Source organism: Centroberyx affinis, unplaced genomic scaffold (genome assembly GCF_046629955.1).
Source record: "Centroberyx affinis isolate AG114_WGS23_722 - 3 ecotype Tasmania unplaced genomic scaffold, CSIRO-AGI_Caff_v1 ptg000127l_1, whole genome shotgun sequence".
In the NCBI taxonomy this organism is placed as follows: Eukaryota; Metazoa; Chordata; class Actinopteri; order Beryciformes; family Berycidae; genus Centroberyx; species Centroberyx affinis.
Genome location: NW_027278828.1, coordinates 573,181 through 600,918, shown reverse-complemented (window position 1 = coordinate 600,918; position 27,738 = coordinate 573,181). Strand labels below are relative to the sequence as shown.

Genomic DNA, 27,738 nt, shown 5'->3' with positions numbered 1-27,738 from the left:
TGGATATTTCTTGGCTATCAATCAGGGAATGTCCTTAAATTTGGGTTGAGTTTTAAATGTATGCTGGGCTTCCTTTCAGACCTTTGTGGGGAGTTGTGCAGTTGGTGTCCTTACAGTGAAAGCTAGACAACAGAGTGAGCAGTATTTTATGGGGTGTCAGTGACTTCTAATACTCTGTATTCCATCCATTCTTTTGTTGGGCAATGAGCAAGAGATTTAATTAAGATCCCGCTCAGAGATGGAATGACCTCCGGCAATTGGATTTCATGAACACACTCTTTCTGTCTCTGAACCCTATCTTTCTCTTTGCTTCCATCTCTCCCTGGTTTTTGTTCCCTCTTGCGTTCTCTCTCTCTTCTCCTCATGTTCGCTATCTTTGCCCTTTCCCAGGAAAAAGGAACAGGCTACTACAAAGAAGGACCGGGTGACCCACTGCCTGACTATATGTGAGAACATTGTGGCTCAGTCTTTGAGGTAGGCCTTGCCAGCTGAACTCAAATCTAGTTCGATTCAATCATATCTTAACTCTAACACAGTGGGATAACAATAAAACAGATTTAGGCGTGGTATTTTGAAACTTTTGCCCATCAGATAAGTTGGACTGAATTTACATTCGTCCAACAGCAGATGCATGAATTGTGTTTTCCCTTAGCCTAATATCTAACTTTATTATGATGTATTTTATGTCCTGTTCATTTTAGCATTGTCTGCATTTTCCATGTTTTTTTTTATGTAAAAGAAGAGGATACACATTTTCTAGCACTACTGGAAAAGGCAAACGTCGATGCAAACAAGAAATGAGTTAGGTGGTTGGGAGAGAGCATGAAAATTGCTGTCATGGGATTTTATGCACAGCAGATTACAGCATTTCCTTGAAGTGGACTGTTGAAGAATATCAGATTTTTTTCCCACTGTTGTCCCGTAGAAGTAGGCAAATTCCTAATGTCAAGCCCTGAAGATTCACGATCAGTGTCTGTGGTTACTTATACACCCAGGTGCTTTTACATGTTGTACAAAAGGTAGTTTCAGCCAACAATATGATTGGTCTATGGCCCGAAAAGCAAAGTTAGCTATGCTTTATTGGTTGCTATGTCAACTCTTCTGGTAAACAGGGAGGTTGCTTGCAATCTTTCTTGTTTGCTCCTGTTTTTTATTCCTATATATGTCTAATACTTTGAAGAAAACATTTCAGACCATACACATGTGTTGGTAATTGTTGTATAAAAGCCATAATATCCTTAAGGATGCTCTTTACTGTGATTATGGGTACCTACCTGGGTGCTTCTGACTTCTGCTGTGCCCTGCACCCATTGCATTACCATGATACCCTTAATCACAGTAAGGGACGCCCTCTTTGGTATTACTGCTATGAGCACAGGTATTTGTTTACACTGGTTTGCTCACAGCAGGGATGCTAATCTCTAGGCAAATCATCGAGTCATAGCCATAATCATCAATAATTCTCCAAAATGACTCATCCTACCGCACCAAATCTGATTATCTAGCTAGCTACTCCATGGATAATCTGGGTGTGTGTGGGTGTGTGTTATTGTGAGGGAGGGAGGGATGGAAGATAACCCATGAAAAGCTATGTTTGACAGAGATGCAGCCTTATGGAAGGATTTCACTTTTGTGTGTGTGTGTGTGTGTATTGATGTGAGTATTGATATGGGTGTGTAATGTGTGTAGTGAACAAGACAGGAAAGTTTTGTGGTTTTAGCATCAATGTTTACCACATGTGTGAACTGTGTCTGTTGAAGGTTGAATGTGCAGTATGTGTGTAATGACTCTTGCCTCGCTTTTGACTCTATGGTTCTGGGAGCAGAACGTCTCCGGAGTTCCAGAAGCTGCTGGGCATCGCCATGGAGATGTTCCTGCTCTGCAGTGATGACAGCGAATCAGATGTCCGGATGGTGGCCGACGAGTGCCTGAACAAAATCATCAAAGTGAGCAGAACCCCTGAAATCTCTAGTTTATGCTCTCTTCACCATCCTCTCCCCACTTGTTCCTTTGAACACCCATCTCTTAATAACAAGATAATTAATTGATCATTAATTCATTTTCACACTGAGGTCATTAAATGGATAGTCTACATTCACAGTAGAATAAGCAATATTTTGGGTATGTTTACTAGGGCTGGGAGATATGGCCAAAAATGTTATCATGTTAAAATGTTTCATTTTGGCCAATAACAATAATCATCACAATATACAGTACATCAAATCATTATTTCTGTTGTATAAAAGATATGTTTTGTTCCTGAGTAAAGCTGAAGAAACAAGAAGGTTAATTGCAGTTTAAAGTATTCTCTATTGTCAAAACACCTAGGTTTTCTTTCCAAACCACACTTCATTTTAGGTTGTGCTTATTGGCATCGCTTCTTTACAGTGTAAAATGTTATGGCATTGTGATGGCTTTGTGGTTCTTGCTGCAGCAAACAGCAATTGTTTACATTTTGAATGCTTTAGGATGATACAGTTTCAAATTTTAAAATGGGTTCTGACTTTGTTGGTGTGGATCTTTGACAGTTTACAGTGTGTGCTTTTTTGTTTCTTGTTGGATTAATGAAAATATTTCCACACCACAAGGGACAACAATATTCTCCTCATTTGAGCTCAGGATTGTGGCTGTGGGGATGTCTCTTCTCGCTTGAACTTTTGTTGTGAGGCACCTTCATTTTGTTCATCTTCCTTGCTAAACTAAACGTTAGCAACCAAAACAGTAGCGTGTGATGGGTCTACCTCTTACTCTGCAACATATCTTGCGTAATGGGTTTCTCTCTTCTGCCTTCATGATTAGCTGTTCATGTTTCATTTCATTCGTTAGCTTGCTGTCAAAGCCTGGAAAAAGAAATTACATCAGCTTTTATCAAAGACATTTCATATTTATGTTGAGGAAAATTAGAAGTAGATAATTAGTATTATTATTTTATCGGCCAGCCCGATAAATTTTGATGTATTTTGTTTCCCCAGGCGCTGATGGACTCCAACCTGCCTAGACTGCAGCTGGAGCTGTACAAAGAAATTAAAAAGGTAATGTCTATACTGTGAGTCGTTTTTTGTCAAGGTACAGTATCTTGCTCAAACACTAATGAATGATGTTTGAGATTAGTCTTACATAAAGTGTGAAAATGAAAATGCTTGTTGCGTGTCTTATAATGAGTAATAATAAATCTAATAGTAATATAATATAAGTGGTGGTGGTGGTGGTGGTGGTGATGATGATGATGATGATGATGATGATGAGAGTGTGTGTATTTCTGTAGAATGGTGCCTCTCGGAGCCTGAGGGCAGCTTTGTGGAGGTTTGCTGAGCTTGCCCACCTCATCAGACCACAGAAATGCAGGTAAACACACAGATACCCAAAAGATAGCTATTCACTTGATTCACACGACGGCCATATTTAAGTTAGGTCACACGCGGGATGGTAACTTGCAATTAAAGGTGACAGTTGATCACATAATTAATTAATGAAGCACACATTTATTGCTATCCATGTAGCCTAACATAAAAGTGATATTGTAAACAAGAATTTGTTCTTAATTAGATATGTTAGGTAAATAGAAATATTGAAAGCCTCACAGGCAAAGTTTGTTATCGATAGGTGAACCACTGTTGTGAGGAGGTCTTACCTTCAGCATCATGGACATAGGCTACCCTTCCATCCAGTTGCTGTAGCCTTTGATTTGGATCTTCTTGTGTAATTTGGTCTCCAGCTCTGGCCATCTCTCCACAATGACAAAGGACAATTTTGGTCTATATTTTAAGCTTTTAGTCCAAAAACTGGTTTAGCTTGCCGAGCGTGACATACTTGTGTTATGGCTGCTGTGTGAATAAAGTTAATTCTGCTTGATTGTTGATTTTTATCACTGCATGCCTTTTAGCCTCCCATGGTGTGTGGTGACGATATTGTAACTGTGCTTCAAACAATGTTTCTCCTCATCTTTCCTCTATTTGCATACTTTTCCCTCCCTCCCTCCCTTCATCTCTCCCCTGCGGTCCAGACCCTATCTGGTCAACCTGTTGCCGTGCCTGACCAGAATCACCAAGCGTCAGGAGGAGACTGTGCAGGAGACGCTGGCTGCAGCCATGCCTAAGATCATGGCGGCCTTGGGACACTTCGCCAATGATGGCGAGATCAAGGTATGCACACACCATTTGAAATTGTGTGATCTGGAAATTAAATATGGGCGCAGTTGCTCACAAACAATTGTCTTGGTGCGACTTTTCTTTTTGAAAAGTAACTTTAGAGCGAGCATGGTAGCTCCTCTCCCGTTTCTTCTGTGTTCTAGCCAATCAGACATCAGCTTGACTTAGTTTACCTCAAAGCTATTTTTAGAATTGGCTGAAATCAAATCCCCTTCCTGAAGCTTCCTCTCACAAGAGTGTATATTCCCCATCTTGGCTCTCATATAAACGTTAAATTCTGGAGTACTGCTGCCCTCAAGTACTGTCAAAAATATCTCAATTACATCTCAGTTTATTATCACATCAACGACACAGTGGTAAATACTACTGGTAAAGTCGAGATTTTTTATAATACCCGGGTTGTTGAGTTTTAAAATTGCACCGATGGCCTCAGGGGGGCGCTACAAAGTTTGTTTACTTGTTTGTCCATGTGTTGCACGATATCTCAGACACCACTGGTCAGATTTTGATTAAACTTGGGGCATGATGCATCTCTCCACTGTGTTTTAGCATTTTCAAAAACTGTCCCAAGCAGCCCTGCTTGGGACAGTTTTTGAAAATGCCACTACCATTGCAGTCAGACACAGACGGCATTATTTGTGGGCGTTGACAGGTTTACTGTTGCCTTTATGATTTTGTTGCTGTCTTGCTGTCCTTAACAAATAGCTGAAATTAATTTGCAACGGTCAATTTACAAATCTTTTTGTTAGTGTATCCAGTTCTATCTTTTTACCTTAGCCAGTGTTGTGCTTGTTATTTCAATGTGATTTTTGAGATCTGATTCTAAAGATCAAATTTTCTGAGATCATATCACTGTATGTCCACTCTTAGCCTGAAAATGGCAGTTCCACCCGTCATGTGGCTGTATTTATTTAAATCTTAAAGGGGGTATTCCAGAAAGGTGGTTTAAGAAATCCTAAATCCTGAATTCTGAATTTTCGGTTCCAGAACAACTGATTCAGATTTCAGTGATCGGGCTTGATCAACTCTGGATAGGGTTATACTGAACTATGCGCGTTTACGGTGAACTTGTAAAGCCATCCTCAATCGAGGACTGAAAATAGGATTAATGATGGATTCAGAGGCGACGAGCAGAGCAGAGCGTCATATTTCACTCCAGCCGAACATTAAATATTAATGACAGCTTACAGTGAATTTCAGCATATTTTCAAAAAACAAAATAAAACACACCAGCAACACTTGCGAGACTTGGCATTTCAAAAAATTATAGATGGAGTTAATGCGTGAGTTAACTATCACGTTTAATGTTTTAGTCATTCAACATTTAAGAGACCTCTGCAAACTAATGTTTAATTATTAGGAATGATGCAATATATTGCCTGAATTGTACACTCTTACTGACTTTTTTTTATATTTAATTTAGGTGTAATCCAGGCGGCATGACATGCACTTGGCAACAACTTAAAAAAAACATATAATAACATAATTCAAACTCGTAGGATTTTATTTGCTTATAACTACTTCATTTCCTTAATAGTAGCTTAAATGTAGGCCTAGATGTATTTCACTTCCACTCTGTAGCTAATTGGAAGAAAGTTGAGGCTGTAAAACAGGTGAGGGTCCCAGCACCACCTTTCACAGCAGCAGAGGAGCTGGCCTTTACTCTGACAGTGATAACTGATGACATGAAGGAGCTCATCAGAGCAACTAGACCCCCAGGACACACACGCCTATATAAAGGATAGGTTTATCACATTCATAATTGATATTTATCTCTTATCTCTATCTACAATGTTACACAGAGAGCTTCCAGTAGCGAAAAAACGAAGGCCGATGCATAACGTTTGTACAGAGGTGAGGGGGAAATGAGAGGCTGAAGAAGGCTATTCAGATAAATTGACTCTTTTAAAACGGTAACGCGTGCGATGACATGCTACAGGTGGCTGTCATAAAATATATTGCGGCCGGTCACCCTCTCTCAACGTAAAGCCCTACAAATAATTTGAGTTTCCATGTCGACGGGATCTTCCATGACAGGTTTAAAGCCATTTTCCAGAAAAGTTTAACGAACTAACTTGTGTGATGCTTAAATGCTGCAGGCTCAGTCGGGTTTCACTCAAGTCAGCCTCAAGTAAACCTGCCACAGAGCAGGTTAGCTTGAGAACATAAGTTGCCATAACTGATCTAGACTTACTCTGATCTCGGTTTTTGGAACAGAAAATCACAGATTTCCGTGAATTCTGAGTTAACAGACCTGGATAACTTGCTAATCCTGCTTTCTGGAATACCCCTCTGCTCTCTCTCCATCTGTTTACATTGCTTGTATGCCCATTGAGACAGGAGTGCGTCCACATTATGTAGAATTTTTATCAAAATGCGAGCCGGACCACTTTCATATCTGGTTTTGACAGCAATATGAGCAAAACATGATTTCATGTCATTGACGTGTAACTGTAGCCTTTGACGGATTGATTGAGAGATTAAATATTAATGTATATGAGGAGACTCTTGTAAGAGGATACCTACATGTCCATTTTTGAAAATGAACACAATGAAGCTCGAAAGCTTATTTCTATTGTGGTCCAACCTTGTTTTTCCCAGGTGTTGTTGAAGTCATTTGTGGCCAACCTGAAGTCCAGCTCCCCCACTATCAGACGGACAGCAGCCAGCTCAGCTGTCAGTGTGTGCCAGCACTCCAGACGCAACAGCTACTTCTACACCTGGCTGCTTAATGTGCTGCTGGGTAGGACACACAGAAGCCAACACTCGCACACACACTGCGGCAGACACACCTTCACGGACACAGATACTCGCACACTCACACACATACATACTCTTGTATATAAACATGCACAAACACACATAACCTTGCAGATATGCACACACACATGGATACACATTTGCGTATATACATGGTAGTAGATATATTGTTGAAGTTGTAGATACAGTTTACATATGTGCACACACACAACCTGCTCTCCAGATTCAGATCAGAAATACACAGGTGACACATTCTCACCTATGGCAGACACACATTCACTTTGACCCCCTGTCTTTCCCTTCTCCAGGTCTGTTGGTTCCAGTGGACGAGGAGCACCCCAGCCATCTGATCCTTGGGGTGCTGTTAACCCTTCGCTACCTGATGCCTCTGCTACAGCAGCAGGTCAACACCACCAGCCTCAAAGGCAGCTTCGGAGTCATGAGGAAAGAGGCTGACGTACAGCCCACACCTGAACAACTACTGCAGGTAGATGGAGAGGAAGTGTGTGTGTGTGTGTGTGTACATTGGGCTTCCAGAATTATGGCTAAAAGTATAATTCCAATTACTTTGGTAAATATTTTAATCATGATGATTGTTAGTTGTAACTGATTTGAGGGACAAAATTATTTTACTGCACTTTTTACATCTTATCACTATCAACATCTTCACTATTTTCAACAACAGAAGGATGTTCTAAGTGAAATTAAATATTTCAGGCTAGACCGTATGCCAATACTATATGATTATTAGTTGTGGAAATTCAAATTGTGATATATGGTAATACCCTAATTGTTGCGCAGCCCATGTATACATGTGTCTGACCTAAGCTCAAAGTTTAGAATTAATGTTACATTTCCTCCCTGTGTGTGTGTGTCTGTGTCTGTGTCTGTAGGTGTACGAGCTGACCCTCCACTACACACAGCACCGGGATCACAACGTGGTCACAGCTGCTCTGGAGCTCCTACAGCAGATGTTCAGGACGCCCCCCCCAGAGCTTCTGCACATGCTCATCACCGCAGGCAGCATTCAGCATGCCACCGTGTTCCGCCAGGACGCCGAGAGCCGCGCGCGCTCTGGCAGCATCCTCGAGCTCATTGGTAAACACGTCGATCAGTCAGCCTCTCAGTGCTGCTCAGTCATTGGTCGTAAGACTTGGGACCGTGTGCATAAAGGTTGTCATCCCCTCGCATGATGTCATTCAGCCCCACCAGCGTTTCACATAGGCCCCTAGCACTTGACATTTTTTAGGTAGCATGAATAAAATAGAGGCACAGTAGAACCCCGCACTACACATTTGATTGTTTTGCAACAAGCGATGGGTATGAAAAAATAAATTATGACAATCGAGGAGGCTGTCTTCAGTATGCACATGGTCCAATGCAAGTTAATCCACTTGGAGAGAACTTTTAATTAGTTAACCCATACTGACTTTGCGAGGAAATTATTTGACAAACTGTCTTGGTGCTCTGCTGTTGGTTTTTGCCCTGCTCTCTGTTGGTGGCCTTTTTTCTTTGCTCACTAATCCATTCCCTAAAATTGTCATTAATGAATTGTTTCTGTTTCCCACGGGTCTTTTGGAGCTTTTGCTGCTTTTCTCTTCCTCACTTTCTGTTTCTGCTTCCCGTTTCTTGCCGTTTGCAGCGGGGGGAGGGTCTTCCTGCAGTCCACTCCTCCTCAGGAAACAGAAAGGTGACTAGTCTCTCTGTCTCCTCTACTCTCCTCTCCTCTCCGTTCCTCTCCTTTGCTCTCCTTTTCTCATCTCTTCTTACTGATGGACCAATTTACCTTCAATTCAGTCATTTCAAGAAGTGGATTTTCCTCAAAATTCTTCAAATATTTTAAATCTTTTGGCATGAAATGGCCAGCCAACTTATTAAGAAATAATGGATGATAAACATTTTGCCATTAGAATATGATATAGCTGCTGTTTCCATTTTGAATTGACTCAGTTGAAAGTGAATTGCCCCCATCCTGGTTTCAGTCTCTCTATTTCCTCCTCCTTGCTCTCTCTTCCACCAGTGTTTGTGCTGATGTGTTATTTTGACCTTTTACCCTCTGGTCATTCCCAGGTAAGGTGCTGTCCGGGGAGGAGGATGGGTTGGAGGACGACCCTGAGAGGACAGAGGTCACCACCGGTGCCTTCACAGGTGAGACACGCCCATCAGGAGGAGGAATGTAAATTATTTAGCCGCAGTGGTGGTCTTTGCTGATATTATGACCTGGAAAAGTTCACATTAATACTGCTATTGACTCACACAGACTGTAGTCATGTAGTGTAAATTTGCAGTGCTGATTGTATGTGGGAAAACTAGATATTAAGGAGAACAGGAATGTAAAAACTGGAAAACAGGCCAAATTTGAAAATTGTGTTTTTGGGTCAGGAAAGTGATACATGGATAAAACATCTCAGAACCGTCATGGAGTTTTGTTCCCAATCATTTTTTCAAGTGGTGAAGTATTTACTGTAATGTCAAGCCTGGCTGTTGATAGAGCTTACTCTTTTTGAAGGGATGATAGTAAGTCAAATAATACATTTCCTGATTACTTAATTGGCAAGTGATATTTTTAGCTAGGCAAAACAAAAGGATAGATGAGTATGTTATTTAGTAAAAATGTTACATAATGCTGTGTTCCCTATGTCATGGAAAAGGCATGAAATGTAATTGGCAGTAATGTGTAGGATCCCCGTTGAAAGATTTTGCTTTGTGTGTTTCTTTCTTCAGCGTCGGTGGTTGGGGCAGACGGCTCCTCTGCAGCCCAGGTGGACATCATCACTGAGCAGCCGCGCTCCTCCCAGCATACCCTGCAGCCCGGCGACTCCGTGGACCTCAGCGCCTCCTCAGAGCAGGGCGGCGGTGGAGGAACCTCTGCGTCGGACACTCCCGAGTCGCCCAACGACAACGAGGAAGACATGCTGAGTCGGAGCTCCAGCGGTGGGGCCAACGTTACCCCGGAGACGGCTGACTACACCACACCGGAGAACGCCACACCGGAGGGAGGACCCCTAGGGGAAACCGGGACACTGCTAGGCACGAACGATCGCTCGCTCCCGCCCAGTGACTCCTCCCAGACCACCACAGAGGGACCGGACTCTGCCGTCACCCCGTCAGACGTCGCAGAGCTGGTCAGTCTGAGTGTGTGGGTGTGTGTGAATGAGGAGGAGATTCATGTTGGCTCCAGAATACAGTTGGAAGATACTTTGTGTCTGTGTACGTGTGTGCGCGTGGAATACGACATTGTTCCCTAGATATTGAAGGACTCAATTACCTTTGTAATTTTATAATTACTAATGAGCAGTGTCTCTAATGACCTAGTCCCTGGTTTACGGGTGGTGCTACACTTCATAGAATTAGGATTGGTAGAATGGACAAAATCTTCCTCAGCCCAGTTGTCATTTATAATTTTGGCTGTTTGCAATTTTTTTTTTTTTTCTTTTTTTTTTTTATTAACATCTTCTATGTTGCATATATTTTGTAATAATTTTGATTTCATTTGATTTTGATCTCGTCAAAACACATTGGAGAAGATGTGATGTGACATCCTTTTCTAGGGATAGCCTTTTGTGTTTTTGGGAGGTAGGTGAGGATCATTTTGTTAATCTATTACCCTCCCAAGGAATTTAGCTATTGAGATTGTCCGTTCTGCTAATTCTACCTCTATGGTCTTGCCCCCCTCTCCTTTATCCCTGTCCCCCACCTTCGTCGCAGTCGCGCACTCCATTGCCGCGGGTGATCAAGCCGTCCCCACCCTCGCCGACTTCCACCGAGGGTCCCGATGCCACAGACAGCGATTCTTCTGTCTACACTTCTTCCTCTACCTCCTCTTCTTTCTCTTTCTCCTCCTCTTCTTCCTTCTCTGCCACCTCCTCCTCTAACACTAGTGACAAGGTCAGCCAGTTGGACACTTTGAACCGAGTGGGAGGGGCTTGCTTGTCTGTAGACTTCTGCCTTTTTTCATTCTTTCTCGTTTCGTTCGCTTGTTCGTCGAACCTGTGCACGGAACTTTCCCTGCTTATTGCCCCGTCTTGCAAACTTTCTTACTGCTATTTTTCCCTCTTGTTCTCAGTGATATTACATTACCCCTTATTTTTTCCTCGGTTCCGTGTTTAATGATTTCCTCCCAGAATTGAGATGCTTTTCAAAGACCTTGGCAAAAACAAGCAACCCCAACATCCCATGTTACTGGCTTGCAGTGAAGAGTTCAAAGTAGAAGCATGATGGCCATCAATTCCTTTGACATTTCCCTTCAGATTTGGTTACCACTTTCCATGTTCCTGGAGGCTGTGACGGGCTTTTGTTCCAGCAGAGGCCAGATCTTGAGAAAAAAATACACTCAAATTCTTGAAGGAAGAACAGTTTATTTACCTTGCCAGGAATAAACTAGTTCTCTTTGAAAGTATGTGTTTCTCTAACTCATGCTAATCAGAGAACTGGAGTTGTGCAAATAGCCTAAAAATCATGTGTATCTCAAGTAGTTTACATCAGTAAAAAAAGGATTGGGCTGATCTAGGAGGAATTAATTTCAAAGTTTAATACTTGTTTGGATCAAAAGCTTGCTCTTCCTATGGCTTAAAGAATCGGGGATTGTGACAACCAGAATTGCGGAGTTCTCAAGCCTGTGCTTTTTCCAGTATGTAGTTGATTTGTTCTGTATTGCGTCGACCCAAGCATGATTCAACAGTGTTTTTTATAGGGGAAGATTAGTTTGACTTGCAATCTAGTCCTTGTTCAGTATGCTGTGTCTCTGTCCTCAACCCAAAAAATCTAACTAGCTACTGATTCTACTGTGAAGTACACTAAAATGTTCTGTATGTTTCTGTATGTTCGTTTGCATGTGCTTGCATTTTAAAAAGAGGCAAATGGTTGTAATTTGTGTATCTGTGAAATACGTTTAGTTTCCTTCATGAGATGTTGTCTTCTTTGTGTGTGTGTGTGTGTACACAAGGTACTGGACGGCAGTGAGAGCCAGTACTCGGGGATGCAGATCGGAACACTACAGGATGAGGAAGATGAGGGAGCTGCACCTTCCTCCCATGAAGAGCACCCAGAACCATTCTCACAGTCAGCATTGGGTATGTATACACAAACACATCAGAAACATAAATACACCTGTGGACTATGTATTGATATTGCTGATTGCTGATTTTTTATTTCTTTGTGTGCATGTGCATGGATGCATGTGACTGTGCAGCTCTGAGCAAGCCTCATCTCTTGGAAGGCCGAGGTCACAACAGGCAGGCTTCAGACAGCAGCGTGGATCGCTTCATACCAAAGGATGAACCTGTTGAACCTGAACCAGACAACAAGGTATACACACTCGGTGAAGTGAAGGTAAATGAAACAAAATGACAGAATTGTCCTGTATCTGATTGTCTAACTTTGCTGCCCGTTTCCTAGCCGTCAAGAATAAAGGGTCCAATTGGGCACTATACAGACCAGGAGGCGGAGCCACTGGTGCACTGCGTACGGCTTCTTGCTGCTTCCTTCCTTCTGACAGGACAAAAGAATGGTGAGAATATGTGAATTCTACGAGAATAAGAGAAAATAATAACTTGCCTGATCCAAGGTAGAATACTGACCCTTGTTAGGGTAAGGGGTGAAGGATGGGGTGGCGATACAGATCCTGGGAGGGTTAGAAATCAGATTGTGCTACTCAGCTAGTATACCTGAATACTAATAAGACCAATATAGAATATAAACTCGAACAGAAACAGTGAAAGTTCCATCTTGCAGATAGGAGGAAAGCCAGGGTAGAGCAGTAGCAGAGATGCTGGCCCAGTGTTTGAGATAGGAGAGAATGATAAACAGTGTCAAAGCTGCACCAAGATCTAGAAGAACCTAAATGGATGCTCATAAAAGTAACTAGATTGGCAATTAATGAATTAATATTTTATTTGCCACTGCTATGAACAATTATAAAACTTAGAACGTAAACATAGGACAATATCAAGATTGTGTGTGTGTGTGTTGCTATTATTATTTCTGTGTCTCAAAGTTTCATGTGTTTGTGTTTTATTTTTTTTCACAGGTCTGGTCCCTGACAAGGAGGTGCGAGTGAGTGTGAAGGCCCTGGCAGTCAGCTGTGTCGGGGCAGCGGCGGCGCTGCATCCTGAGGCCTTCTTTAATTCCCTCTACCTGGAGCCGCTGGACGGCATTCCAGCAGAGGGTAAGAATCGAGTCACACATACCTTTTCAGACATTGGAACATACAGATACTCCAGCACACTTGTCTATGAACACACACTCATGCGTTCCCTACACTGTCTTTGACCCTGCTTCCCTCCTCTGTCCCCCTGCAGAGCAGCAGTATATTAGTGACGTGTTGGGCCTCATTGACCATGGGGACCCCCAGATCAGAGGGGCCACAGCCATCCTGTGTGGAGCCATCATACAGGCCGCACTCACCAAAACACGCTACAACATACACACCTGGCTGGCCAGTGTGCAGAGTGCAACAGGTCAGAAGTCTGTGTGTTTGCACAGCTGTTTCTGTGTCTTTGTGCTGATGCTTTTAAGGCTTGGATGGTATTGAATACAGTGTTGTGTCCCAAATATAGTTGAAACATCACTTTAGCTGCTGTAAAATTCTTTCTATTCCTTCCTCTCTCCTTCTCATCTCTCTGTCCTGTCCCACCTCCCCCAGGTAACCCTCTGTCCCTAGTGGACTTGGTGCCTTTGCTCCAGAAGACTCTGAAAGATGAATCCTCCGTCACCTGTAAGATGGCTTGCTCTGCAGTCAGGGTAAGACAGATGTGTGTTTGTGTATCTGTATGCATGCCGTGTGTGTGTGTGTTTGTGTATCTGACTTGTGTTTGTGTGTGTGTGTATGTATGTTTCAGCACTGCATCATGACAGTGTGCAGCAGCACCCTGAGTGAACTGGGCCTACAGCTGGTGATAGACCTGCTGGCCCTGAGGGACTGCTCCTATTGGCTGGTTCGAACTGAGCTGTTGGAGACCCTGGCTGAGATGGACTTTCGGTAAAACATATTTACAATCTGGGATTAAAAAACCTAATATAAAGGTTTTTTTGTGTTTTTTTTTTATCACTCAGACTTTCTTTAATTCCTGTTTTGACAAGTAGATGTCTTTTAATGGGGCAGAACAATGACGGCAAAAACATTTTTCATATACATATTGTATTTCTGAAAGTAGCAGTAACCACAAAGTCTGTCTTCACTCTTACAGCCTTAGTCTTATTGTGGTCTAGGAACTAAAACAACATTTTCACCACTGGGCCAATTGATTCTTTTCCACTTTTCTCGGCAGCAATGGAAACATATTTACATATCTATCATGAATTGTGTGGGCCTACCCTGCAGTGAGGTTTATTTCTTTCCTATCTCTCAGGTTAGTGAATTTCCTGGAGAGGAAAACGGAGACTTTGCACAAAGGAGATCATCACTACACTGGGGTAAATTCTCCATGCCTCCTTTCTTATATTGTCGTTGCTTTGGAAGTAGTTATTCACTATTGTTTTATTTTAATACATCAATTTACCTTCTTGAACTTTTTGCACACACACACACACACACACACACACACACACACACACACACACACACACACACACACACACACACACACACACACACACACACACACACACACACACACACACACACACACACACACACAGAGTATATCCTTTCTAGTTGTTGGTCCCTGAGTTCCTGACTGTGGTCCCTAAGTGTTTTACATTGCCTCTATCCAGCGACTGCGTCTGCAGGACAGGGTCCTGAATAATGTGGTCATCCACCTATTGGGAGACGACGACCCTAGAGTGCGGCACGTGGCGGCCTCTGCCGTCAGCAGGTACACCTCCTCTTCATATACGTCCACTCTTTCACTCTCTTCCTCTCTATACAGGGCTTTACTCTCTTCCTCTTACTCACTTCTGTCCTCTCAGTCTCTCTGGTTTCTTGTTACCTCTGGTTCACACTAGTGTGAGTTGCAGCAGAACTGTTGACACTAGGAGCGTATTTCTACCTGCGGTCCAGCAGCCTTCCCTCAGTAAAAAATGCACTACATGGAGGTGAAATATCCAATGAAAATGGGTTGTACTACATTGTGCTCCAACAGCTGAGACAACAGTGTTCTAAGCCTTATCTTTTTTTAATGTTTTCTTTGTAGAAACTATGCTGATGATCTAATAATTCCCTGCATTTCCACAGTGTATCTCTGTGAAATCCATGCAGAGAAAATACACTTGATACTGAACGGCACTCGTGTGGCTTCTGCTTCTGTGTAAATGATGCATGGTAAAATACTTCTGAGACTAGAAGTCAATTAAAACAAATATTTTTTCTCTCTCTTTTTTTTCCCTATCTCTCCTACTCTTCTCATTCCCCGCACCCTTACCCCTCTCCTTCTCCCCATTTCCCCCCCTCCCTGTCTCTCCCCCAGGCTGGTTGCTAGATTGTTTTATGACTGTGACCAGGGCCAGGTGGACCCAGTGGTGGCCATTGCCAGGGACCAGAGTTCTGTCTACCTGCAGCTGCTGATGCATGAGACACAGCCGCCCTCCCAGTTCACAGTTAGCACCATCACAAGGTACATACACATGCAGGCACACATTCATTTAGTCCTACACACAAATACCTGTAAGATTTTATATTTTTTGGAAATTTGAAATACAACAAGTTGCTCATGGAAATTCAGTAAAGAACAGAAGGACAGGAGGAATCTACAGTGCATAATATTTGAGGAATTGAATTCTGCTCTTGTCTCCGTCTTCCAGGATGTACCGAGGCTACAACCTGTCCCACGCTGTGTCCGATGTCACACTGGAGAACAACCTGTCAAGAGTCGTCACCGCCGTCTCCCACGCCCTCACCTCCTCTACCTCCAGAGCCCTGACTGTGAGCTTTCACTGACATACACTTGCACACTCACTGTCTGTCTCACTATTATGACTGTCCACTGTCCTATCAATGACAATTTTGCTCCTAATAAGTAATAGTTATTAAGGGGTTAATTCATTTATTTTGTCAAATGTATGTGGCTGCATAGGTCATTGCAAGGCACACATGCTTTGCCACATTAGGGGCAGATGTAGAGACAGAGAGGTCTCCTCTCTGTCTCTCAGTACATCTGCCCCCCCCCTCCATCTGATTTGCATGATGGTGCAAAATGAAGTGGACAAAATAGCTTGCTCCCTTTTTGCGCATTTCTTACTTTGCATTTGCTGGATAATGATAATAAACTTCCTGTTAAATTTAAACCCTATTTCTGTGTGTGTATTTCTCTGTAGTTTGGCTGCTGTGAGGCGCTGTGCCTCCTGACTTCCACTTTCCCAGTATGCACCTGGAGCACAGGCTGGCACTGCGGCTATGTGAGCTCCAGTAGCAGCCATGCTTCCCGCTCCAGCCTCAACCGCAGCAGGGGCAGGGCTCTCAGGTATGTACACACACACATGCAGTACATACACACACACAAGACTGCTCATGCACATCCGTCCTCCAATGTGCATATTAAATATGTAGTCTTAGTTACACATTCCTTCACACATTCTCACACTTAACAAGACATTTCACTTTCTCTTCAGTGCAGTTCTTCATATATACAAAGCTGATTTCTCTGTGTGTCTCCCTTCCTCTGTCCTCCAGTCTGTCTCAGCCCAGCAGTGCTCCAGCCTCCTCCTCCTCTTCCTCTGCATTAGACACTGAGCGGAGGACTCTGACAGTGGGCATGGCCAACATGGTGCTGTCTTTGCTCTCCTCCGCCTGGTTCCCCCTGGACCTCTCTGCACACCAGGACACTCTGCTGCTGGCTGGCAACCTGCTTGCTGGTAGGGAATATACATGTGCACATACACACAAACACACACACACAACAGAAATAAGGTACATCTGGATTCTTCACTTCATGCAGCCCCTTTGGCTTTTTAGAAATTTTTGTTCAAGCTTCTCTTCAGGCAATTCTATTCATTTCATTTGTCAGAAATATGTTTTTTTAAGAAAGTATGACCCTGGAAAAAAACATGACTGGCAGTTTCAAACTGTATGTGGAAATAAAATCGCAATTTTTCAGTCAGCAGACTTTTATCATCAACTTATTATTGTTTGACGAGTCCTATAATAACCATGTCCCCAGCTGTGGCTCCAAAGTGCATGCGCAGCCCCTGGGCCGGAGAGGAGGAAGGCAACAGTGGCAGTAGTAACCCCGGTGGAGCCCCCAGTAAGGTGGAGGAACCCTGGGCAGCCCTGTCAGAGCGCTCCCTGGTGGCCATGGTGGAGCAGCTCTTCTCCCACCTACTCAAGATCCTCAACATCTGCGCCCATGTGCTGGACGACACGCCACCCGGACCAGCAGTTAAGGTAACAAACACCACACAGTGTCATTGATGCAAAGCAGCCTACACAGTTCAGCAGTATTGCAGAGAGGAGGCGAGTGAATTACCAGGGTTCAGTATACCTGTACACATTGCCATGCCTCCTAATGGCCACTAGGGGTCAGATAGGCTAACTGTGAGTGAGTTACTTTACAGGTTCATGAGTTGCATTGCATCAAACCGCAGTGAGGTTCCTGTATCAAATGTCTGAGTTGTGATCACTCATCAAGGACCATTGATCAACTTCCGCTTGCCCATTTCTTTGCTCTTTAAGAAAAAACTGAATCTTACACAGTGTCCGATATTAAGTTTTTGGCTCGCCTGCCAAGGGCTGGTAAACTAAAAACATTTACTTGCCAAGAATAATTTTAACTGGCCAAAGTAGTTATTATATATTTTTTTCATATAAATTGTTATCCTACCTGTTTACAGTGGTATTTTGTGTATAGAAGTTGTTGTTTGAAACATTATATAAACACATGAGCAGATTTACAGTTTTAATTTAACAGTTGCTCAATAACTTATGCAATTAATCTTTTTTGTCTTTTTGGGTGCTTCACACCTGCTGTGGATTGTCCCATGTGAATAATAATTTTCAATGAATGTTAGGCTAGTAGTGGGTGACCCCTATTAACAAAGACAAATTTTACCGGCATTTGGCCCTTGGTGGGTATTGATTATGGACCCTGCTTACATGACAATTCTGAACTGCAAGCTATATGCACAGGACGGCCATAGCATTAAGTCTTGTGTTTGTTTTCTGTTCCTCTTCTGTAGGCCTCCCTGCCCTCCCTGGCCAACACCCCCTCCCTCAGCCCCATCCGCAGGAAAGGCAAGGAGAAGGAGGCTGCTGAGCCCAGCACCGCCCCTATGAGCCCAAAGAAAAGCAATGAGGTCAACACAGGTACATGCTCACCTTACCATGCGCTCGCACAGGTACAAATCTTCTCTGTGAGTCTCTGTGAATGTTTAATAAATGTGAGGCTGTGCTGTTTGTGAGCAGGCAGGCCAGCGGACAGTACGGGGTCCACAGCGGTCAACAAGTCCACCACCTTCGGCAGCTTCTACCACCTGCCGCCCTACCTCAAGCTCTATGACGTCCTCAAAGCTACACACGCCAACTACAAGGTCGGCATACACACACACACACACACACACACAAATGTACACTTCTCAAAAAAGAGAATGTGCCATAAAATAGACTTGTTTTTGAAAATCGCCCAGCACCAATCCAAATTATCCTTAATTATACATACAGTATAAACACACACATAGGCAGGGGCAGTACAAATAATACCTTGCTAACAGCTTTCTACTTCACAAAATTGGATTGGATTATTGGACTAGGCTGATTACTGGTAGGCTATTTCACTGATGTTGACTCAACTGATTATACTTTATGGAGCCAGCAGTGCAAGCCTGCTCTTGATTACAGATGATGCTGTGTTCACATGTTTGTTTTACACCCATTGTACTTTATAGCTAATATTATTAGTACCTTTAGTAGTAGTGTTATTGATATTATATATGTGTGTGTCCTAGGTGACCCTGGACCTCCATAGTAGCCAGGAGAAGTTTGGAGGTTTCCTGCGTGCCACTCTAGACGTTCTGTCTCAGCTGCTGGAGCTGGCTACGCTACACGACATCGGCAAGGTAATTCTGATGGCCGAACAGATTTACACGAGTAATGAATAGAAACCGATCAATAGATGGAGAAATATAGGGAGGAGGAGTGTTTGGGTGAATGGATAAATGGATAAGCACTCTATTGACCACATTGACTGGAATCAGATGAATGACATGCTTTATTTTCCTTGTCAGTGTGTGGAGGAGATCTTGGGCTATCTCAAGTCCTGTTTCTCCAGAGAACCAACCATGGCCACTGTCTGTGTACAACAGGTCAGTAATTTGCTTGTTTACATCTTAAAGGATCATCTACTACCTAGGTATGTGTGTTTGTGTTTTTGACAAATTTATTGTGTGTGGCAGTCTATGGTTCCAGCACTGAGCAGTGTGCTGCAGCTGATGTGACTCCACACAGAGTGAAGCTGGTGCCTGCCGACAGGGCCTGTAAAGACATCGGTCCCCCTGTGCGATGGTTCCATACATACTGTACACACACACACACACACACACGCATCAGTCCAAGTTTATTTAGATCAAGCCTATGTTCTCACAGTTCTTCGCCCTGCTTTAGTGGTTGAAGACTTGTTCTCTTTCTTTAGTTGTTGAAGACCCTATTTGGCACCAACCTGGCCTCCCAGTACGAGGGGGCCCTGAGCGGACCAAGCCGTTCCCAGGGCAAGGCTCTCCGTCTGGGCTCATCCAGCCTGCGACCAGGTCTCTACCACTACTGCTTCATGGCCCCCTACACACACTTTACCCAGGCCCTGGCCGACGCCAGTCTCCGCAACATGGTGCAGGCCGAGCAGGAGCAGGACACCTCTGGGTGGGTTGTAGCAGCATACAGGACAGACACAGGAGCAGGCATGAGCTGATATGCATGCTCAAAAACATACAGAAACAAACACCGATAAAGCATTACAGAACCTGTCTTCCTTCTCCACTTTCAGATGGTTTGATGTGATGCAAAAAGTGTCCAACCAGCTGAGGTCCAGCATTACGAATGTGACGCGCCACCGAGGAGACAAGGTAGACTTACATTCTTCTTCTGCTGCTTTTTCAAACTGAGATTGTTCCCAGCTGACAAACAGCTGACAAATATGTAAGTCATAGATCAGGATTCTGTCTGGTTTATCATAAAATGTCATTGTACCAGATCTTTGCTTATTTGCTTGACACATGGCAACACTATTCTGCACGCTGTGGCTTCATTGTTGTTTCTTTTCCCAGAATGCCATCCACAACCACATCCGTCTCTTTGAGCCGCTGGTGATCAAAGCTCTGAAGCAGTACACCACCAGCACCTCTGTGGCCCTGCAGAGACAAGTGCTGGACTTGCTAGCCCAGCTTGTACAGCTCCGAGTCAACTACTGCCTGCTGGACTCGGACCAGGTTAAACAGACACACACACACACTGACACACATGGCAACAATTTCTGGGATTTTGCTCACTTGCTAAGACATTTGTCTATGTTTCAGGTGTTCATAGGCTTTGTCCTGAAGCAGTTTGAGTACATTGAAGTGGGTCAGTTCAGGTAACTTCTCTTTTCTATTAAACCAATAGAAGGGCAGTGGATATTGGCAATTTTAGAAACCAGTCAGGCCTTTTTGTATATGTTAGATTTATACACGTGGTTGAAGCCTGTTCCCACTCATTTAATTATAGAATAGCAAGTATATTACACAGCCTTCCACATGTTAACTTATGCCTGTTTCCTTTTTCTCACAGAGATTCAGAGGCTATCGTTCCCAATATCTTCTTCTTCCTGGTGCTGCTGTCGTATGAGCGCTACCATTCCAAGCAGATAATCAGCATCCCCAAGATCATCCAGCTGTGTGACGGCATCATGGCTAGCGGCAGGAAGGCTGTCACACATGGTGAGAGGAACCTTTCCTTTCCTTATGGTGGCATTTCATCCTCACACGGACAAAAGTACAAGAACAGACGTGGATGTAGAATCAAAATAACTAAATTTTCCTTCCCTGCTTCCTCCATAGCCATCCCAGCCTTGCAGCCAATAGTCCACGACCTGTTTGTGTTGAGGGGCTCCAACAAAGCAGACGCAGGCAAGGAGTTGGACACACAGAAAGAAGTGGTGGTCTCCATGCTGCTGAGACTCATACAGTACCACCAGGTATGTTCACACATGGATGCAAACAATCAAACACACGCTGAAAGGTATTTCTCTACGTAACGTGTGCCTTTACATGTGTGTCGTAGGTGCTGGAGATGTTCATCCTTGTACTGCAGCAGTGTCACAAGGAGAATGAGGACAAGTGGAAGAGATTGTCCAGACAGATCGCTGACGTCATTCTGCCCATGATTGCCAAGCAGCAGGTAGGTGTGTGTGTGTGTGTGTGTGTGTGTGATTAATTACCTGTGTCACCTTGGAAATTCAGCTATTCAACAGAAAAATCCAACATTTCAACACACACTGACAACTATTGGCCACAGAAATTGCACTGTATTTTATTAAATATTAATGGAAAAGGCATAGAATTTGATTAGCATAGGCTGGCATGTAAATACACTTATATCTGCCCTCAACCAACAAATGTTTGTGTCCCCACAGATGCACCTAGACTCTCCCGAGGCATTGGGAGTGTTGAACACTCTTTTTGAGACTGTGGCGCCCTCCTCCCTTAGGCCTGTAGACATGCTGCTAAAGAGTATGTTCACTACCCCAGCCACCATGGTGAGACATACTGTACATGCCTGAACATAAACACACAGTTTTTGTCAGCCTGTTTATCTACTTTTTGATTGGTGGGGTGTACATTGAAATATAAAAAATATAAAATATCAATGAGAACTAGATGAAAAAGAGTCAAAATTTCTTATATTTGATGAAAAGTCTGATGGATTGAAATCAAACCTTGGCTCCCCCAGGCTTCTGTAGCCACAGTCCAACTGTGGGTGTCTGGTATCCTGGCAGTGCTCAGGGTGCTCGTCTCCCAGTCCACTGAGGACATCGTCCTGTCCCGAGTCCACGAGCTCTCCCTCTCCCCCCATCTCCTCTCCTGCCACACCATCCGCCGCCTCCATCAGCAGAGCCCCTCTCCACTTGACCCGCCCACCACCACCCTTGGTAACCAGGACGCCAATGGCGAGGCACAAAAAGCTCTGCCTGAGGAGACCTTCGCCAGGTTAGTGAATGGAGGAGGTTGCTGTGGATATATTCACTGTCCAGTGCATCTTGACCCATTTAGTTTTTTAGGATGTGCCTAAAGAAGTAAGAATTGAAGGCCCTTCCTCCCCCTTTACAACCTTTCTTTGCCTCCATGTCTTTCTCTCCTCCCCTTCTTTTCCCTTCTGTCATTGTCATTAACTTTCATCTCATTTCCACCCACACTGAACCCTACGAGATTCTGTTACTTTTGTCTATCTGCTCTCAACCCATCACGTCCCTCTCTTCTTTCCTTCTCTCTCCCTCCAGGTTCCTTCTCCAGCTAGTAGGGGTGTTGCTGGATGACATTTCCTCCAGACAGGTGAAAGTTGACATTACAGAGCAGCAGCACACCTTCTACTGCCAGCAGCTGGGCACACTGCTCATGTGTCTCATACACATCTTCAAAAGTGGTGAGCACATATGAATGCTTGCACAGACTAGCACAAACATTTATACAGTCACACAATCAGAGTCTGGGTAGGACATGAAAGTGAAGAGTTCATTTAATTTACTTTATATGCATTTTGGGATGAAAATCACTACCTTAAGGTCATCACATCTCTGTAATATAGGCAACCAGTCTGTAAAATGTCAGTTTGTGAGCCAAGGTCTAAAATGATCTGCTATCCTTTACAAAGTGCCATAATTTGTATACATTTTGGTACCCAAACTCAAGCCCTTCCCCTCCTCTCTTTTTCTCTCCAGGAATGTTCCGCAGGATCACGGCTGCAGCCAGCCGCCTCCTGAAGGGTGAGAGTGCTGGTGGGCAGGCTAGCCCCGAGGCTGGCTTCTTCTACCCACTGGAGGGCCTGAACGGCATGGTGCAGTGTCTGACCACCACCCACCCCTCCTTGGTGCTGCTCTGGTGCCAGGTCCTCCTCATCATCAATTACACCAACTACTCTTGGTGGGCAGAGGTGCACCAGACACCCAGGTGAGGATGCAAAAATACAGGCGCATTCACTCTCACATACTAGTTTGTTCTTCTCACTTCTCTCTGTCCATACCTCCTTTGAGCAATACATTTTATATTCTGTTGTTATTACTTCTTACTCTTGTATTGAGACTGTGGGTGATTGTATTGAGTACAATGGGTAGAGCATGGAACTAACCCGGTCAGGGTTATGAGTTCAACTCCACTGGGGCCACCCATGCTAAAAATGTATGCAATTTTGATACTGTAAGGTATTTGGGATAAAAGCACCCACAAAATGAAGTAAGTCATTCTCACCAAATGACATATGATCCTTCTTTCTACCTATCTTCCCTCCATCTGTCTCTGTCCTCTCTCTTTCCTCCTATCAGGAGACACAGCCTCTCATGCACCAAGCTGCTGAGCCCCCACTCCTCGGGGGAAGGCGAGGAGGAGAAGCCTGAGTCTCGATTAGCCATGGTCAATCGAGAGATCGTACGCAGGGGAGCCCTCATCCTCTTCTGTGACTACGTGGTGAGACTCTAAGAATGTGTTTTATTATAGAAAACAACTTCCAGCTTTACTGTTGGACTGAATCATAAATACACTATGATACATTTTATTTTGTCTCTGAGAATTAGTGTTTCCAAGGTCAGGGAACAGTAGTAACACCGCCCTATCATTTCATTTATACAATAATCCCCCCTTTTTGCTCCTCATATGGATAAACTAAGATGATTTACAGTTAAAATGTACCTTATTAATAATAATTCTTTTGTGTCTGTAGTGTCAGAACCTCCACGACTCAGAGCATCTGACCTGGCTCATTGTCAACCACGTGCGGGACCTCATCAGCCTTTCCCATGAGCCTCCAGTGCAGGACTTCATCAGCGCTGTGCACCGCAACTCAGCCGCCAGCGGCCTCTTCATCCAGGCCATCCAGTCCCGCTGTGACAACCTCACTACTGTGAGAATATGCCACTTTATCTTTCTCTCGATCTTCCCGTCATTACTGTTTGAATTAATTCAGATTGTCTTATTCAGATTGTCTGCTCCCCCCTACCACTCCACCACCAGAATATGCTTCTTTATCTTTCTATCTATACATCATTCCTGTTACAATGCACTCTAGCTTCCGCAACCTCATCTCTTTACCTCTTGTTTTATTGAAAAAAATTGTCAACCAGCTATTAACTTGGATAATCAATTTTTTTGTCTCCTCCCTTCCTCCTGTCCATCCCTCCCTCTACCCCTCCACCTCTCTTTCCCTTTTCCTTTCTCCTCCCTCCCTTGCTACTTTCCTCCCTCCCTCCCCTCCTGCTTCCTTTCCTCCCTACATCTCCTCCTTCCTTGTAGCCCACCATGTTGAAGAAAACCCTGCAGTGTTTGGAAGGCATCCACCTGAGCCAGTCTGGCTCCTTGCTGATGCTGTATGTGGACAAGCTGCTCAGTACGCCCTTCCGGGTCCTGGCCCGCATGGTGGACACACTGGCCTGCCGCAGGGTGGAGATGCTGCTGGCCGAGACACTACAGGTAAATGTGTGTGTGTGTGTGTGTGGTGTGTGCGCTTCTGAGAAGGGAGTTTGTATGCATCTATATTGAACCCTTGATTTTGTTTCCGTAATACCCATCCCACATGGGCTTACGAAACTCATAAATCTATCACAATGCAATTTGTGTGTATTAAACATACTCCTAAGCAAAGTCTGGTATCATACAAATAAAAGATGTTACTTTTTTTTTTTTATTTTACATCAAAAATATATGTGTCAATGTTAAATTCTCCTTTACTTGCATGTAGTTTTTCTTTTCAGTTCCCTCAGGTTGATGTTGAATAGATGTTGAATCTCTCCTTCCTCCCTCCAGAACAGTATAGCCCAGCTGCCTGTGGAGGAACTGGACAGGATCCAGGAATACCTCCAGACCAGTGGCCTGGCTCAGAGGTAACACTACTCAGTACTCCTCCAAGAGGTCTACTGCTATAATTCGTAATAGTTTTTTTTTTTTTCAGTTTTTAGTTATGCTTTATTTGTATGTATGTATTATTTATATGTTTGACTCAGCAGTATGGAATACAGGTTACATTTCTGGTGATGTCTCTTTCTAATCTAAATGCTGATGTCATATCCTGTGCTTTATCCTCTGTTCCTGCTTCCCGTCCTAGGCATCAGAGGTTCTTCTCCCTGCTGGACAGGTTCCGAGCCACTGTTGCTGAGACCAGCAGCCCCACCCCTCCCGTGACATCACACCCCCTGGATGGGGACCCGCCCCCTGCGCCTGAACTGGTCATTGCCGATAAGGTGAGAGTAGAGGGAAGTGGATGGTGGGAGTTTGACTTGGTTTATGTGTACTTTGCGAGGTCGAGACACCAAGTACAGTTACTAGAGAAAAACATTTTTACTGGTCCTCACAAATGAAGAAAGTTAATTGTAGGATTAGGAACACGGGTTGGAATTGTACTTAAGTTATGGTCAGGGTCACAAATATTGTACAAATGCATATGTGTTCATGATTTTTTTGTGTCTAATGTTTTAGGAGTGGTATGTGGCTTTAGTGAAGTCCCAGTGCTGTCTCCGTGGTGATGGGTCACTCTTGGAGACAACAGAACTCCTTACCAAACTACCTCCCTCTGACCTCTCCAGCATCATGAGCTGCAAGGTGACACACACACTCACACATACACGCATACAAACTCTTTGGATGATGAGCATGTATCTGTAATCTTAAATATTTGTATCAATTGACTGTTATTGCTGTCTATATTCTTTGCTGCTGCATTTAGCCGATAAACTATATTGATTTTCTTACATGCTGGATTACATTACATTCTCTTGCTCCATATGCAGTCTGTCTAAACCTATCCATTTTCCATTTCTCTTCTTCTCTCCCTTTTTCCTAGGAGTTCAACCTGAGCCTGCTGTGTCCATGCCTGAGTATGGGTGTGCAGCGGTTAGCAAGGGGTCAGGGGTCACTGTTACTGGAGACGGCCTTGCAGGTGACCCTGGAGCAACTTGCTGGGGTCACCCAGTCACTTCCTGTCCCACACCAGTCTTTCCTGCCGCCCTCCCAGTCCCAACCCTACTGGGACCAACTAGCTGAAATCTATGGTGAGAGTGGTAGGGAAGGGTGATGAGAGAAAAAGAGTGAGAGAGAACGATTGATAGATTAAAATGTTCAAGAGAGAGATCTGTCATTTGTAATTTCCCTGATTGTGGCTTCCAGTGCAGCTTGCACAGTGACTTGAGTGAGCATAAGTTGTACAGTAAAGCACCTAGTTTACATGATGTATGATCCATTACAAAAAGGTGTAGCTGTAGCCCAGAGATTAGAGAAGCCTAAAGGTTGTCCGTTTGAATCCTGAACTAGTTGAGGTTCCCTTGAGCAAGGTATTGTGTGTGTGTGTGTGTGTGTGTGTGTGTGTGTGTGTGTTTGTGTATGTATTGACTGCCTGTCTCTCTTTTTCAGGCGAGCCAGGTTTCTACCCCAGGGTTTTGTCGCTGTGCAGAGCTCTGTCCCAGTACCTGCTGAGTTTAGGCCAGCTGCCCTCCTCACTACACATCCCCTCCGACAAGGAACACCTCATCACCATGTTCACCTGCACTGCCGCTGAGGTAAAAGATCACGTGTTAAAAATGTATTTCAACTGTTATTCATTTGCCTGTTGAGTGTCCTGGACCTGGAAACTGAATCTTACTTGTCGCTGTGTAAAATCAGAGTAATCCTTACCCAGTCTTGCTGTTTTTTCTAAATATATCGGTGATGAATAATGATTCAAGATTTGGGGAGAAGAATGAATTTACTTACAAAAGGAATTTGATGCTCTTGCTACCATCAGTAGAATGCCTAGTGTCAAGCTACACTAGGCAAGATTTTTATGTAAATATACACCGACTTATCAGCCTATATCAGCTGCAGGAGAGAAGAGGACCCATACTGCCTAATTGAGACCCCATAGATTCACCCTAATTGCCCAGATACAATTCTGATGTCAGGTATGGACACTTCTCTGCCTACAGGAAGTAAGTGACAAAGCAAAACCTAAGAGTGAAACAACTCTCTCCGTCCAGAGAAACCTGTACTCAGCCACGTTAAATCTTTTGCCTCTCTCGTCCCTTTGGTATCCATCAGTATAAAGCGACTCTAGCTTGTGTTTAATCAATGATTCCTTTGCATCCACTCTCTTTGCACTGTTTACCAGCTTCTCCCTCTATCCTCGTGTCTCTGTCTCTTTGTCCAGGTGGTAGTGTGGCGTCTGCTCCAGGACTCGTTGCCTCTGAGTGTGGACCTCCAGTGGGCTCTCGCCTGCCTCTGTCTGGCCCTGCAGCAGCCCTGCGTCTGGAACATGCTCTCCACCCCTGAGTACACCACACACACCTGCTCCCTCATCCACTGTTTGCGCCTCATCATTATTGCAGGTAATGCAATACAGGAGGTGTGGATTCCCTATGATTTATTCCAGGAGTATGCCAAGACTGCTGCGTTAGTGATGCCGTGGAATTTCAGTATTTCATTTCAATCCTAATCAAAGTTTTTCTATGTTGTGCCTTTCCCAGTGGCTGTGAGTCCTGGAGACCAGCTGCTACATCCAGAGAGGAAGAGGACAGAGGCAGGGAGAGACTCTGAAGGAGACGAAGTGGACTCACCAAACACTGACAGTGAGCATTCACTTAGATGTCAAGGAAAGCATTGAATTTTACAGTGTCACCCCGCAAAGAGTAGCTGACAATAGTTCCAGATAAGAGTGTCTACATTGATGTGATTCTTCCGGGGTTCTTTATTTAAATTCAGGATT

The 27,738-nt window shown here is 44.0% G+C and overlaps 1 protein-coding gene and 1 non-coding gene across 3 annotated transcripts in view; both read left to right on the top strand.

Moving 5' to 3' along the window:
* Positions 1 to 27,738, top strand: part of htt (huntingtin) — a 39,867-nt gene that overhangs the window by 1,464 nt on the left and 10,665 nt on the right. For both annotated transcript variants that reach the window (XM_071529625.1, XM_071529618.1), the window contains exons 2-50: positions 391 to 474; positions 1,826 to 1,946; positions 2,973 to 3,032; positions 3,266 to 3,345; positions 4,004 to 4,142; positions 6,750 to 6,891; positions 7,217 to 7,395; positions 7,802 to 8,006; positions 8,979 to 9,056; positions 9,633 to 10,033; positions 11,854 to 11,980; positions 12,100 to 12,215; positions 12,306 to 12,417; positions 12,937 to 13,074; positions 13,208 to 13,366; positions 13,552 to 13,649; positions 13,748 to 13,887; positions 14,258 to 14,321; positions 14,622 to 14,722; positions 15,314 to 15,460; positions 15,648 to 15,768; positions 16,161 to 16,306; positions 16,516 to 16,697; positions 17,003 to 17,226; positions 18,018 to 18,144; positions 18,244 to 18,368; positions 18,783 to 18,893; positions 19,062 to 19,139; positions 19,466 to 19,689; positions 19,814 to 19,892; positions 20,094 to 20,255; positions 20,343 to 20,398; positions 20,593 to 20,741; positions 20,862 to 20,998; positions 21,085 to 21,201; positions 21,437 to 21,559; positions 21,754 to 22,010; positions 22,301 to 22,443; positions 22,739 to 22,967; positions 23,339 to 23,480; positions 23,734 to 23,913; positions 24,303 to 24,479; positions 24,813 to 24,889; positions 25,111 to 25,246; positions 25,482 to 25,604; positions 25,846 to 26,053; positions 26,412 to 26,557; positions 27,184 to 27,361; positions 27,500 to 27,601. In XM_071529625.1, the coding sequence (XP_071385726.1) occupies positions 391 to 474; positions 1,826 to 1,946; positions 2,973 to 3,032; positions 3,266 to 3,345; positions 4,004 to 4,142; positions 6,750 to 6,891; positions 7,217 to 7,395; positions 7,802 to 8,006; positions 8,979 to 9,056; positions 9,633 to 10,033; positions 11,854 to 11,980; positions 12,100 to 12,215; positions 12,306 to 12,417; positions 12,937 to 13,074; positions 13,208 to 13,366; positions 13,552 to 13,649; positions 13,748 to 13,887; positions 14,258 to 14,321; positions 14,622 to 14,722; positions 15,314 to 15,460; positions 15,648 to 15,768; positions 16,161 to 16,306; positions 16,516 to 16,697; positions 17,003 to 17,226; positions 18,018 to 18,144; positions 18,244 to 18,368; positions 18,783 to 18,893; positions 19,062 to 19,139; positions 19,466 to 19,689; positions 19,814 to 19,892; positions 20,094 to 20,255; positions 20,343 to 20,398; positions 20,593 to 20,741; positions 20,862 to 20,998; positions 21,085 to 21,201; positions 21,437 to 21,559; positions 21,754 to 22,010; positions 22,301 to 22,443; positions 22,739 to 22,967; positions 23,339 to 23,480; positions 23,734 to 23,913; positions 24,303 to 24,479; positions 24,813 to 24,889; positions 25,111 to 25,246; positions 25,482 to 25,604; positions 25,846 to 26,053; positions 26,412 to 26,557; positions 27,184 to 27,361; positions 27,500 to 27,601 (6,950 nt within the window). The remainder of the gene's footprint in view (positions 1 to 390; positions 475 to 1,825; positions 1,947 to 2,972; positions 3,033 to 3,265; positions 3,346 to 4,003; positions 4,143 to 6,749; positions 6,892 to 7,216; positions 7,396 to 7,801; positions 8,007 to 8,978; positions 9,057 to 9,632; positions 10,034 to 11,853; positions 11,981 to 12,099; positions 12,216 to 12,305; positions 12,418 to 12,936; positions 13,075 to 13,207; positions 13,367 to 13,551; positions 13,650 to 13,747; positions 13,888 to 14,257; positions 14,322 to 14,621; positions 14,723 to 15,313; positions 15,461 to 15,647; positions 15,769 to 16,160; positions 16,307 to 16,515; positions 16,698 to 17,002; positions 17,227 to 18,017; positions 18,145 to 18,243; positions 18,369 to 18,782; positions 18,894 to 19,061; positions 19,140 to 19,465; positions 19,690 to 19,813; positions 19,893 to 20,093; positions 20,256 to 20,342; positions 20,399 to 20,592; positions 20,742 to 20,861; positions 20,999 to 21,084; positions 21,202 to 21,436; positions 21,560 to 21,753; positions 22,011 to 22,300; positions 22,444 to 22,738; positions 22,968 to 23,338; positions 23,481 to 23,733; positions 23,914 to 24,302; positions 24,480 to 24,812; positions 24,890 to 25,110; positions 25,247 to 25,481; positions 25,605 to 25,845; positions 26,054 to 26,411; positions 26,558 to 27,183; positions 27,362 to 27,499; positions 27,602 to 27,738) is intronic.
* Positions 19,223 to 19,350, top strand: LOC139652706 (small Cajal body-specific RNA 14). The gene has a single exon (XR_011695759.1). It is a non-coding gene; the product is annotated as a small Cajal body-specific RNA 14 (non-coding RNA).